We start from the raw sequence: 13,573 nt of genomic DNA on the forward strand, positions 1-13,573 counted from the left end.
CTTTACATATTAAATGTTACATGCAAAACAGATGATTGGTTTACAATATACAGTACGAAGCATCGGTATAGATTAAAAACCCAATCAGAACAAGCAGTTAGAATTAGATGCAGTGCAACTAGAGACTTACATGTTGATGGAATAAGAATAATCATAATAATAACAATAATAATAATAATAATTATAAGGGGTGATTTAATCTGTTGCTTCCCACAACACTTCTATATAGTGTCGCAATATATCTCACTACAACAGCCTCCGTAGCTTTCTGAGCGTGTTAACAAAAATGAACTTTATGAGATTTGAGTTATTGGAGAGCTATGGTTCTGCACTGCATTTGATTGCACAGGTGTATCATATAAGCTGGTAACTTTGTTTGTAGAAAGAATGTTGTTATGGTTGTATTATAGCAGCTCAGCAGCCGACGTGTACAACCCAAGAAAGCTTTTCCAGACACAGAGACGAGGAAATAACGTTCCCTGTGGAGACACAGAGGCAAAGGAAATTGTTGCTAAAATGAAAGGCGGTGAAAACAAACACATTATCTGTCTGCCTTTGGATGGGCCCGAAGTTTTTTACTTCAATGTTCTGGCAGTGCTGCTTTTCAATCACAGCACTTATCAAGCTTCTCACTTTGTCAACCTCGACAGAACAAGAGACGAATACTAAGCTTATCAACAGGGTTGTAGTTCTAGTGCTTGTGTAGTGTGTGGCATGTTCTCAGGTCTGCCCATGTGTTCTGGTCTTCATTAGACTTAGACTGAACATCTTTTTTGCGGCCTGACAGGGAGATCCTTTCATGTGTCCCCTGCCTGGTCCCACTCTCCAGAGCCTAACCAGAAACATGCCACTGCCCAGGGCAAGGTCAGATTTCTCACCATAGCATTAAAGCAACATTGCCTTTCCTAATGGAGGGGGGGGGGACGACACTCTGGTTATTTTTCATCAATCTCACAGACAATGTATTCTATCTCATCATATTGAAGGAGTACCAGCGCAAATGGATGTAGTCCATGTAGTAGTAATCTGGAACAAATGCCCGGCTCTGCTCGATGATCTCACTGACCTGAAACTCACATGAGACTGACACTTGCTTTCAAATCCCTCAGGTTATGATAGGTGTCATCTGAAAAGGGAAAGTGAACTCCATCCATTTTATTTTTCTTGTCTCGTACTTCAAAGTCATGCTCGGTTCGTACCTATCATCAAAACTTAGATTCCACCCGTCCGCTACGGAGTAATGTATACAGTTGCTCTGTCAGCTATTGTAGGACGACCCATAAAAGTGGCTTAGATTTGATAAATAGCAATGCATGGCTCATTGCAATGTTAATCTGCAGAACGGGTGCAAAGGGGTCAGAGGAAATGTGTGGGAGAAACAGACTATCTTTGTTGCGCTCCTCTGAATGGCCTCACTGTGCTATTCTCAATTATAATAAGATGAGGGCTAATGTCAACCAGGAGACGGGTAAATATTTGATTGACCGGGATCATTTGACGAGCCAAATGAATAATACTGTTTTCAGAAATATGTGTTCAAATTTGAACGCGATATCCTCCGTCTGACTTTCACAATAGGGATGTAATGTCATGCAAAGTGAATAAGCCCTCACTGGCCTTGTACCATAAGACACAAAGCTTTTGTTCTGACGACTGGCCCATTATTTAGTTGTTGCATTTTTTTCCATTTCTTTTATGTCCTTGGAGACTTGGACGTCTTGCAACATGCCTCAAAAGAGGCTGGAGGCCCTTTTGTTTTGGGGTTTTCACACTTGAGGTCCATGGTATTTGGTGTGTGTAGAGAAGGGACTGTGACAGCCTGAAAGGGAGAGGGGATGGGCTGGCTCGCACAGAAAGGAGCCTTGGCTAAACACTGGCCCGGCTCCTAGAAAAGAGAGAGGGATTAGCGTGCACAGACCAAGAGGAACTAATCTCCGGTGACATAATAGAACTGTACATAAACAACATCCCTGAGAAGTGAGCGGAGAAGCATTGGCTGACTGAAGAGGCTGAGTGTGTGAAAACAAGGGCTCGGAATAATTTGTCGCTCGCCGTGGAAAATGGTGACGTGAACTGACTTGAAATCTAAACATCTGGACAGAAAAATCTCTTCACAAACACACACACTCATGAAAGCAAGGACATGCACAGATATGCAAACACACAGACATAATCAATACAGTGCATGATGTCAAATGTTTTATTTAAAACTGACATATTTGCAATATTTAATTGACACTGATTAACCTCAAACAGCTGAAAAGGAAACTATGCCTCTGCTTGTAACACACTGGAATAACAATTGTGTATTTTGGGACACTCTTTTTCCTGAGGTGTATCTCAGGGAAATTGCAGTTGCACATGGCTCAGGGGGTTAAAATGAACAAAACTTATGAAAATGCATCAGTTTAAGGCTGGAACTTCAAACTGCACCAGTTGGAAAAGTTAAGAACAATGGAAAAAAATTGAAAATGTATTTCTATTAGTTTCTCCTCTGTGTACATTTCTTTTTTGGTGATGATTTTTGGTCAAATAATGTATGTAATTGATCTGAATGCATGATTTGTTTTATTCTGTTTTCTTCTTTTTAATCTATGAAGGAATAGACATGAAGTCCAAGCACTGAATAATTTCCTGCATGTTGACATTAAAACAAAAACCTACTTTTAAAGTCCAAAATGCCAGCTTAGACAGATGCAGATACTCTGCAGAAACTCTGAGTACTTTTTTGACAACAGCTCTAGTTCCCATGGGGGATTTGTAGGTCTCTTTGGTCCAAATGTCTGCAAACTTAACTTTAATTTAATGACAAAGCCGACATTTATCTGTGGTGTAAAAAAAAAAAAAACATAATCTAAATAAACGACCATTAACAAGAATGTAAAGTAAACTTGCCTGGATACAAATGATAAAACATATAAACGGTATGCACTATTAAACACTATTCTGCATGTGCTACATTAAGTCTTTTACCCAACATACACAAGTAACTTTAAACACAAAAATCATACACCACACATATGTAGGACACTCTTGGCTTTTATTTGCTTGTAAACATTTCCACTTTTCATTTCATGAAGGTGAGAGGCTGCTGAGCAGAGGAGGGATTTAATGCTTTTCTAACACTAAAGGGCTCTGAGAAGCAGAGTATTCTGCTGAAGGGTGACCGACCTCAGCTATGGTAAATCCACTCGGGCTGTTGAGCTAGATGACCTGTTTATTTGGACTTGCAGATTGAATGTATCGGGCTCCTGGACCGATCAGTGAATATGTTGTACTCAGAGTGGCTTTTTGGTGGCCATGATGGCTTTTTACAGCCAAAACAAGCAACATTAAACTACCAAATAGTTGAGCACTAGGAGGAGAAGCATGTCTATTTACTGCTGGCAGCAGCTTCAATTAAACAAACAGCAAAGGCAACTGGTTAAGGATTATTTTATTACTTAGCATTTTGTACAGTTTCTAGCATGGAAAAATAACATGTAACATTAGACTGTATTTACAATTCCATTTTTACAAAATGTCTTTACAAGATTTTTTTGCCGGTTCAAAAACTTGAGACTAGAACACACGGAACATACACATTCACACACACACACACACACATCCAAATCAAACTTTGTAATACACACATAAATAAATATAGACATTCACTGACTGTTCCACGACAAATATTTCTACAGCCAAGAACATGTACAATTCATCATTTCCACACAAGTTATAATTTCATTAATAAACATTACGTATTACTCCCAATATAATTCTTTGTTAATCTTTTAATGAAATATTGCTAACATACTGAAAAGAGGTAACACGGACATTATTTCATGCCAACAGAATGCTAACGGTTGTCATGCAAAACCATTACAAGCTTTCAATTTGAAGCGAGTAATTCATTTACAGTTCAAAAAAAATCAAATGTACTACATGCAACATACTATGTGAAATATTCTGGGTTAGACAACAATGACTTTAGTTACATTATCCATCAGTACTGACTGTATGCCTAAGCGCCTCTTTAATGGGTAACACAAAATAAATAGATGAATTTCTACTTTTCTTTCTTCGTGAATAGAAAAAAGTTTTACAGTTCCGGCATTTCCCACCATCCATGTTCAATCATCAGTGAATGTTATTCTTTAGACCATGACCTAATTGCTTGTTGTGCTGATCAACTGATTGAATTCAAATTTTGTTAATAACTTGTGGCTGCGTAGAAGGACAGCTGGATCACAACTATTTAAGCGGTTCCCACAACTTACTAACCTGATGAGTTAGGGATGTTTTGGGGAGCTGTGTACTAACAAAATATGAATGTGTACTAGCAGAATATGAGACCTTGCAGTATACATTTCACTGTACAGACCAACCCGTCTGCTGACATGTACCAGTCAAGGGAGAGGGTTTAAGAAGGAATAGCTGATGTGTTGTGGAGCCAGGAGAAGATGGACCCATATTTCACAAGCAGGGGGAGGGGCGGGGGGGGGGGGGGGTCAGTTCATGGTCTGGTGTGCTGTGTTTCTGTTTGGTTCCACACATTCCTTCCCTGACAGACAGGAGCAGAGAGCCACTGATGGTTCTCCGTATTGGGTTTGCCTCAACGTGCAGCTCAGTGCCTCTCTACTGATGGCTTCTGGTGGTGGGAGTGGTGCTGCCGGAGTCTGGGTCCTAGAAAAACACACGTTATCAGAGATTCAGACCTTTGTAATGGCTGCCTATTCATCCATGCAGTATAAATGTGCTTGTTTTTGCTACTCGCTGTTGTTGATACATGGCAGTGTTTAACCTGTTATCTAGGTCATAAATACGTTTTACATCCTCTCGTTTTGCTGAGCTCAACACCCAGCGTTAAGTGAGTCTTCTTTGTACAAATAATGTTGCCTAACACAAAGCAATGAGGCGCAAGCACAGCATCTTTTCTTAAAACTGCTGATTTTTTGGCAACTTGGAGGCTGCAGAAACAAGCTAGAAACATTGACATAATGCCCCCTTATAAAGTATATGTTGAACTTGTGGGCATTTGTTTAGAGTTGCGTTTCTGGAACTCTGAACGTGAGATCAATATCTACTCTTCTTTTGGCTTTGTTTTTGCTCTCCACCAATTCATGAGGGAAAAATATCAAACTCTTCAGCTGCTAAATGCTCCACTATGTTTCCTAGCTAGGCATCTGGTGCTGGGCAGGTAGCCTAACAATATAGGTTGTTAGAAATTGTTCACAGTGAACGGCTGCTTGTTGTGTCTGGAAAACGACACGGGCCACAAAACCAGCTGAAAGATACCAAAAGTGCTCCAGAGCTGAGGGAAACTGCTGTTATTCTCTGTGGGTTCACCGCTTTAAGCGACCCATTTCACATACAAGTAGTCATGTTACATGAGCCATTGTTGAAATTAATAGTTTGACAATTTGGGAACTATGCTTATTTGCTTTCAGGTAAATGATTATGTGTGCAGGACATTTATTAATGTTAATGAGTGAGCTTTAGAAGTGTGTGTAGGTGGATTTTGTTAACGTAGTACAAAGCTAGGCTAGCTGTTTCTTCCCGTTGTCCTTCCTCTTTGGGCTAAACAAACCGGCTGCTGGCTGTAGCTTTATATTCATTGCAGTCAGAGTGGTATCAATCTTCTCCGCAGAAAGCAAACTCAAAAGTGTCAAACTATTGCTTGAAAGGATGAATGAAAGATCTACAGTATGCTGTTAGCACGGAGCAGGAACAGCCACTGAATAAAACCTAACACAAACTTTAACAGAAAACAAAATCACATGAGCGGACGTGATGGAGCATCAAAGACAGTGACTTACGGTGTTGAATGACTGGTAATATGTTCGGGGTCTGAAAGGTCTTGACAGTGGCAGGACCTTCCCCTCCAGTTGTTATGACCTGCACCTCCAGTCTGTAGTAGGTGGATGGCCGCAGGTTGGACACAACGAGCAAGTTATGATCCTGCCAAGTGAGGGAGGAGAGCAGCAGAAGACACGCAAATCAGTTGAAATACAACAGAACACGCTTTTGAATTTGACAGGACTTGAATTTGAATGGGCTGTCAAACAGGGGAGTATCGGCCGCAGAGCCGTCTTTGCACAAGCCACAGACAAAAACAAAGACTTTGTTTTCATAAGGCTTGCTGTCTCTCCTTCTTTTGCTGCCAGCTTGATAAAGTGTGCAGTGGGTGGATATATTTATAGACGAGCTCCAGAGGCTGGGAGGTGCAGATAGGCGGAACGTGTTGTTGATGGAGCCGATTATGTCAAAGAGCCGCTTTTTCTGAGCTCTCACGGAGGATGAAAGAGGAAGACGTGCAGGCAGATGAAAACGTAGAGGAGGAGAACTTCCAGCAGGACACAACACTTGCTCAGATCTCTCCCTGCGCCTGTCTACACACACCACTGCTTATCCAAAGACTCGTGCAAGGAGGCCACAACATTGTTATCCTCAAATCACCCTCACCTCTGACAGATGCCGTGAAATGCAGCTTTTAAAACAAGCTATGGCACTCTATGGCTATTATGGGAGTTAGAATAGAAAAGCATCAATCCTGTTTGAATGACGATAGACTTACTGGAGGCAGGATCTGGGACTGGGAGATGATGCTGTTGGGCAGGCTGTTTTGCCGGCTTTCTGTAGTGATCTCGGCCCAGGTGACCTGGAAGCCTGTGATTCGCTGATTGGGAGCCACCTTAGACACACGCCACAGGAAGTTGCCGGTGATGTTTCCCTCAATGATGGAGAAAGAGGCCGTCAGGTTCTCTGGCTTAGCCAAAACCTTTGGAACCCCTGGAGCTGTTTGGGGAAAGGTGGTCTCGGTCAGGGTCTTGTTATTAAACAAATGGTTTGACATTCTGGGAAACGCAGTTTGTTTCCAAGAGTTAGATGAGAAGAATGATACCGCTCATGACTGTAACTGGTGAAAGTTAAAGCTGCTTGTATGAGAGGCTCGGTTACCTTTGGACGGAGTCAGGCTGGCTGTTTCCTCCTGTTCCCAATCTTTGTGCTAAGCTAAGCTAACATGCTTCTGGTGGTAGCTTCATATTTACCGTACAGACATGGGAGTGGCATCTATCTTCTCCTTTAACTCTTGGCAAGAAGGCAAATGAGTGCATTTCCTGAATTGTTGAACTATTCCTTTAAGAGTGTATAGATTCTGTGTCTGATTACTTCGTCAGCACTAATACAGATCGATTTCAGTATGGCCTGTATGCTGCAAACAGCTGAGTGCTCACCTCCCTCCCCCGGGCAGGGGATGTGTTTATGAGTCTTGCTACGGATGGTTGCACAGGACGGTGTGAGGAAGGTGGTGCTTTCGTCCTTGGAGCGTCTCTTGGACTTCAGCATGTGAACAGTGACTTTGTACTTGCAGGAGAACAGCAGGCCTGGGAGGTTGATGTAGTTCTCCTGAGCCAAGAAACACATTATTCAGCCCTGATGACTTTGACATGTCACCCAGGTCAGGTCCCATGGAGCTTCAGAGATAATTAAATACACAGCGCAGGGGCAGATCACATAACGGCTCAGGCCTCAGGAACATGCCCCACATTACAGGATCACTTTGAACACTCACATGGTAGGGGTTAGACCACTATCCTTCTATTCAACTTACAATATAAATGATTTTGTATAGCTTCCACATGTGGCATAAAGACGACTTAATTAAGAAACGACAACCAAAGGGAATTTTTAAAACAGAATGGCCTGTAAATCCCTGTTAATGAATGCTGTGCTGCAGTTTTACACTTAACACTCATTTCAAACTTTAATCATCTATTGATCTCAACAGAAAAACACCTTTCTCATCTCATTCGAGGAAACAAAACAAGAAAATCCTGCTGACTAGTGGATTTAGATCTTGCATTTGCAATAAAGAGGCTCTACATTAATAGGCAGACCCTTGAGAGTGGGTGTGTGTATATTCCCTCTGATATGAAACAGCTTTGATTAAAAGGGAACGAGGCGCTGTGCTCACATAAAAGCAAAAGCCTGGAATCCTTCCCAGCGATCTATAGAAAATGGATGTATATTTCCTAGCAACCAGAGTGCTGGTCCCCAAAGAATGTGTTGATTGCCAGGCCTCTGCCATCCTGTATCAGCCTGAGCCCAAGCAGTTAACCCCCCCCCCTCACCCCACCTCCAGACTCTCCCAACCCCTACACAGACTCTACTGCGTGCCTGAAGAAAAAGCCCCATGCACAATGCATGGCTGGGGCCGTTGGAGGTGAATGATCTCCCTTCCGGGAAACATTGTTTAAGTAAATGCGTTTTATTGGCCAACACGCCGCATGCCTGACCACACGACTGACTCATAATATTCAAAACACCAGCCAGTGATTTGCCCAGTGCAAATCCAACGCAACAGGGCTTCAGGCTCGCTCAGCAGAGTTGTTTTCTTTAGCGGCGCTGTCCTTTCTAAGCATCAGACAAAAGGTTAGGCACGTGCTTTGCATAGCACAGAGCTGCCGATCATGCCGCAGCTCTGTGCTTTGCACTCCGTCTGTGATCTGACCTGCAGTCGGAAGGTGTGTGAAACGGTTGCTGGAGACTAACCTGTGTGACAGATTTCTCCGGTCCTCGGGTCTCGTTGTGGCTGCAGTACTCCGGCATCCACTGGACATGGTAGCGACTCACAGCGGGGTCTGTAAAAAAGAGGAGGATGACAAGAGAGAACTAAGACACAATAAAAGACACAACTCAGATTTAACGGCAGACTTTATAAGAGAAGAAGAAACCCTTTTTATTGTCATATACATATACACGAAATTTGACCTCTGCATTTGACCCATCCCTGTATATAGGGAGCAGTGGGCTGCCAATGACAGGCACCCGGGGGTTCAGTGTCTTGCTCAGGGACACTACGACACGTGACACATCCCAGTCGAGGATCGAACTGTTGACCCTGCGGTTACCAGACAACCCTCTTAAGCCAGTGAGCCACGGTCGCCCGAGCAGGAGCAGGAGGTACTTAATAATAAAAGTGTTTATTAAGGAGCAGAATGGCCCTTATCAGTGTTATATTATTGTGTAACCGTATTAATTACTCGTGTCAAAATAATTTGTGTATCAACAAAAAATCTACTGACAACAATTTCTTTATGAAGCAAAAATGGCAAATATTTACTGGATCCAGGTCCTCAAATATAATGATTTGCTGCTTTTCTCTTTATGTCGGAACAAATTGTGCTCTGGACTGTTGGCCGACAAAACAAGCAGGCCCCAGTTGGGCATTTTTCCCTTTGTTCTACAAAAAACTAATCAATAATCACAATTATCCTTTGTAAGACACTGAACTGAACATATGTGTGTGCATAAAAGTGAAACTTTGCTTTGGAAAAAAGCCTAAAATGAATATGATGGTCAAATAAAAGTAGTCACGTAAGAGGAACAACTGCCCCTCTGACTCTGAAATGTCGTGCGGTTAACATAAAGTAGCCATCAATATCTTAAAGTTGTACCTTAGTGCAGTACTAGTGTAACTTTACATAGTTATGTAACAGCACTGCACCCACTGAACATTAAACGGATATCAAAAGACAGTTACACAGGCCGAAATGATTAACTGATGGGTATCTCACTAATTATAACACTCCCTATCTGAGATCACTATTTCCATTACTGATAATCATGATAACGTATGTCTCTGAAAATAAAAAACATGAAAGAACTTCCTTCTTTATCCTTGCATTAGTTTATTAACGTGATTTCCCTGCTTCCTAAACCTTTCCTTTTGTTTGCTGAAGGCTCCATTCCCAACCCAAACTTCAGCTAACTTCAACTTTAAGGATTTGCTCATCAGTGGAGACACAGCCTTGGTCATGCTGGTACACAGTAGCTCTCATTCGCTTCATTACTGTACAGTAGCTCATCGGCAGTGTTTATCTTATGTTGCTAGATTTATTATTCATTCAACTGTGTCGCTTGAATATGTGAAATATTTCTCCGATTAATAATTTAGTAGATCCTATGTTCGCCCCTTGGCGGGGGCCTCGGTTGTGGTGGGGAGATAAAAGGGGTTCCTTTGAAGGCTGAGACACAGATCTGGCACGTGGAGCCCCTGAGCTCTTTGGAAGCAGAAGAGAGGAATTACAGGGAACTGGGAAATCGGGGAAAAAATAAACAAGATATGCTTAGCCGGGTCTGACAGAGATGGGGAAGTGGTATGTAAAACAAGAGACGGGACATGGAAATCAGGTAGGGAACAGAACCTCGGCAGTGTTCGATAAATCATGGCTGGAAGCGAGCCTAGGAAGTGTCGCCACAGCCGGACTGCTGTCTTTTGTCTGTGTGTTAGGCAGACAGCGATATATTATCTGAGCTGCTGTACAGTAAGGCTCTCTTTCGTCTGCTGGAGACAACCCAGAGGCCGGGCTGCTGTGGATCACAGAGACAATGAGCGAGAGTTTAATCATGGTTCAGTTAACCTGTCCCTTCTTCTCCGTCACACAAACCAGATGTCCGGAGACTATAACTCTCCAGGCCATCTGCGTGTCTCCATGTTTACAGTAGTGGAACCCAGGTTGTCAGAGTCAAAGCCAGGGTCATCCCTCACACTAATGAGTGGCAGTGGCACACACACACACACACACACACACACACACACACACACATGCTGCAGACCAGCACTGCAAACAAGAGACAGAAAGAGAAGCTAGACCAGGATTAACTCTGCACTGCAACACTGCGATTCCCAAGCCACACTTGATCCCCGTCAGCATCACTCAGCTCTCGGAGTCCAGGCCAACCTCGCTAACAGTTCTGGGCCAACTCTATCTTCTCCTTCTGTCTCTCTCTCACTCTGATTCAGCAGTTGGTGTCTCACCAGGCCTCTCCTTCAGCCAGGGTTTGCATTCTTGACTCCAAGATGTGGAGTTTGGCTTAGGCGATGACATATATTAGTAACATAACATAGACCAGTGAATGGGACTTGACAGGTTACCCTGAGAGCATGGCTTTCAAGGTTTCCATATTTCCACTCTGGTGAGGGTTGGGGAATGGACGCCGCCGAGACAGGCATTCCTGTAGGCTTTAACCCCTTGGGGTGCTGCAACCCACGACTGTTTCTGTTCCCAATGACATCAGGCCTTGTAAAACAAAACGGACCGCTTCCACTCTAATGCGAGGGGCGGGATCTATTTAATACAGCTGTCAATAAATCCCATCGCACGGCTCAGGCTCCGTGTGTTTATTGTTCTGGTTACTAAACGGTGGCTCCGCTCTAACAGTCCACGTGCAGGTTTACACCAATTTTTGCCCAGCTCTCGCATTCCTTAGCTCTCACAATGACACGTTGTTTCATTTATTTAATTTACACCATCTGATACCACATTTATAAAAAAAAAGGAATCTTCCATTGTTTAACTGAGTAGCTGTGAATCGGTCATAACACTTAATAATGGTGTACATGAGTCATAGTGATTGATGGGCATAATGGGGTGCTAATTAGATTCTAACAAAGCTGTAAATCAATATGGTGGAGTACATACCTCCCCGGTTCTTCCAGTAGACACGGACCTGCAGCTGGCCATCCTGGTAGAAGGGCGTGCCTACCTCGAGAGGGCCAGAGGGGCGTTTGGCCAAGGTCGAACCAAGAGGGGATATCTCCTCCTTCTTTGACTTGAGCACTGATTTTACTGGGAAGAGAAAGGAGAAATATTTGCTGCCGTAGCTAAGACAGTGACTGTGTTGTGGCAAACTCTCCAGCATGGTAACAAAAACACACATTATTTCTTTATAATATCACAGCGGTTACAACACGTTCTTTCTGCATAAATGTGGTGTAACTCGATGGGTACACGCGGTACTGCGCAACACTGCCAAGGTTAGAGGTTCAAATCCCTCGAGAGCCACACATGCTGAAATTGTACAAACTGGTAACGCTGAGGCTTGGTCTGTGATTCCAAAACACGCAGGGGCTTCGACTGAATGCAGATGTGCTGTCAGCGCACCTTGGCCATTTCTTCTTTTTGCAATTCGCATGATGATTGTTTGCCTGGAGACTCTCAGTAATTTAGGAAAATTCAACTCTCCGGGAAAACAAACAAACAAAAAGAAAATTGGATTCTGCTAGATTGATTCAGCCAAATATGTTAGGTAGTGCATGACCTAAATCTTAATTGCACTTACTACCCATGATTAGGTTGCCACATAACCTTGGCTATGTCACTTTGTGAGTCAACCATTAACCAAAACTAAGTTGATTTGGACAAAAGTATTAACTAAATGGCAAATAAACAAGACTAAGTGCCAGCTACACTAATTGCAGGTTTACCATGTTCACCATCTTGTTTTAGCATGTTAGCATGCTAGCACTTACAAATTTGCACTATTTGCTGAGGGTGATAGGAATGCAATAGTTTGGGAGGGTTTTGGTCATAAAGTGGACAAAGTGATATTTCGATCTGATGATGGTGCAAGATCAAAAGTCAGGGGGTCAGCAAAGTGATTACAATCTGTCCTGAGAGGGACATGAATGTCTGTACCAGATTTGATCAATTTTGACAATCCATCCAGCAGCTCTCCATCTACATTTCCCTCAAAAGTCACATAGGTCAACACGGTGGCGCTAGAGGAAAAGTTAGAGGATCGGCAAAGTTGTTAGGGTTTATCTTCTGGGGACCATAAATGTCTCCAAGATGTCGTTGCAATCAATCCAAAATGAAAATGAATTGAGTTTTTTCAGTCTGGACCAAAGCGGTGAACCGACCGCCTGACACTGCCATCCCCAGTGTCTAAAAACACACAAGTCTGACAGCTGAATTATCAGACAGAATATTGGCACCAGTGTTTACCTGACTCATTATTCTTGGTGGTGCTGAAGTGGAGAGAAGCCTTGGAGCTCTTCAGACGCACCTGTCCCCAGTAGGTGATGGCCTGCAACTCCACGGTATAACTGCAGTTTTGTTGCAGTCCCTCCAGTTCCACCCAGCTCTGCGCCTGCAACAATGACAAACACTTGCATGTTGACTTTTCTATGTTATCACACTGTCACTTGAGGCTCCTTTCGAAGCCGTGTCCCAGCTCAGCTCAGGCTGAGCCAGCCGGGGCCTGTGGGAAAGCCCTGCTTATTATTAAGAACACATGTGGAGCTGGGGAAGGTATCATGGCGAGGAGATGGGCTTCAGGGCCTTGTGAGGGAGCCGTGTTATCAGAGCCTCACAGGGCTTCCTCACTGTGTTTGACTTGCAGCATTCCACCATCAGCGTGAGCTTGATGAATACTTGTTATTGACTGTGCGTGTTTTGACATTCCTCTACCAGCAGGCTGCTTTCAAAGGCCCGAGGTGCCAAAGTGGAAACCAGTAGTACATGTGTCAATGGGTGTCTGGTGTCTCCCACCTCTATCTCCTCTGTGCCACATCTGCTACGCATTTCATAGACTAATTCAGAGAGAAGACTCTATAGAGGTGTGTGTGAACTGTCTAGACAATCTGTCTTTTTCTGCTCGAGTCTGTAATGAAATGCTCTTCACAGATACTAAACCACAGGTATGTGCTATCAGGTCACATGATATTGGATGAATTGTGCAAATGGCTCACGAAACGCTTACATCCAAAAATGATTCAGTTCTGCGCAGAAGAGTCTGTAAT

At 43.2% G+C, this 13,573-nt stretch overlaps 1 protein-coding gene across 1 annotated transcript in view; it reads right to left on the reverse strand.

The window, feature by feature from the left end:
• Nucleotides 1-3,420: 3,420 nt before the first annotated feature.
• anos1 (anosmin 1) overlaps nt 3,421-13,573 on the reverse strand; it is a 39,282-nt gene continuing 29,129 nt past the window's right edge. Inside the window, exons 8-14 of the mRNA XM_031869416.1 lie at nt 12,777-12,921; nt 11,472-11,618; nt 8,539-8,627; nt 7,221-7,392; nt 6,560-6,780; nt 5,802-5,943; nt 3,421-4,668 (exon numbers count right to left, since the gene is read on the reverse strand). Coding sequence (XP_031725276.1) covers nt 4,610-4,668; nt 5,802-5,943; nt 6,560-6,780; nt 7,221-7,392; nt 8,539-8,627; nt 11,472-11,618; nt 12,777-12,921 — 975 coding nt within the window. The 3' untranslated portion in view covers nt 3,421-4,609. The remainder of the gene's footprint in view (nt 4,669-5,801; nt 5,944-6,559; nt 6,781-7,220; nt 7,393-8,538; nt 8,628-11,471; nt 11,619-12,776; nt 12,922-13,573) is intronic.

The sequence above is a fragment of the Anarrhichthys ocellatus genome, unplaced genomic scaffold (assembly GCF_004355925.1).
Source record: "Anarrhichthys ocellatus isolate YVR2014 unplaced genomic scaffold, GSC_Weel_1.0 scaffold47, whole genome shotgun sequence".
NCBI classification, from domain to species: Eukaryota; Metazoa; Chordata; class Actinopteri; order Perciformes; family Anarhichadidae; genus Anarrhichthys; species Anarrhichthys ocellatus.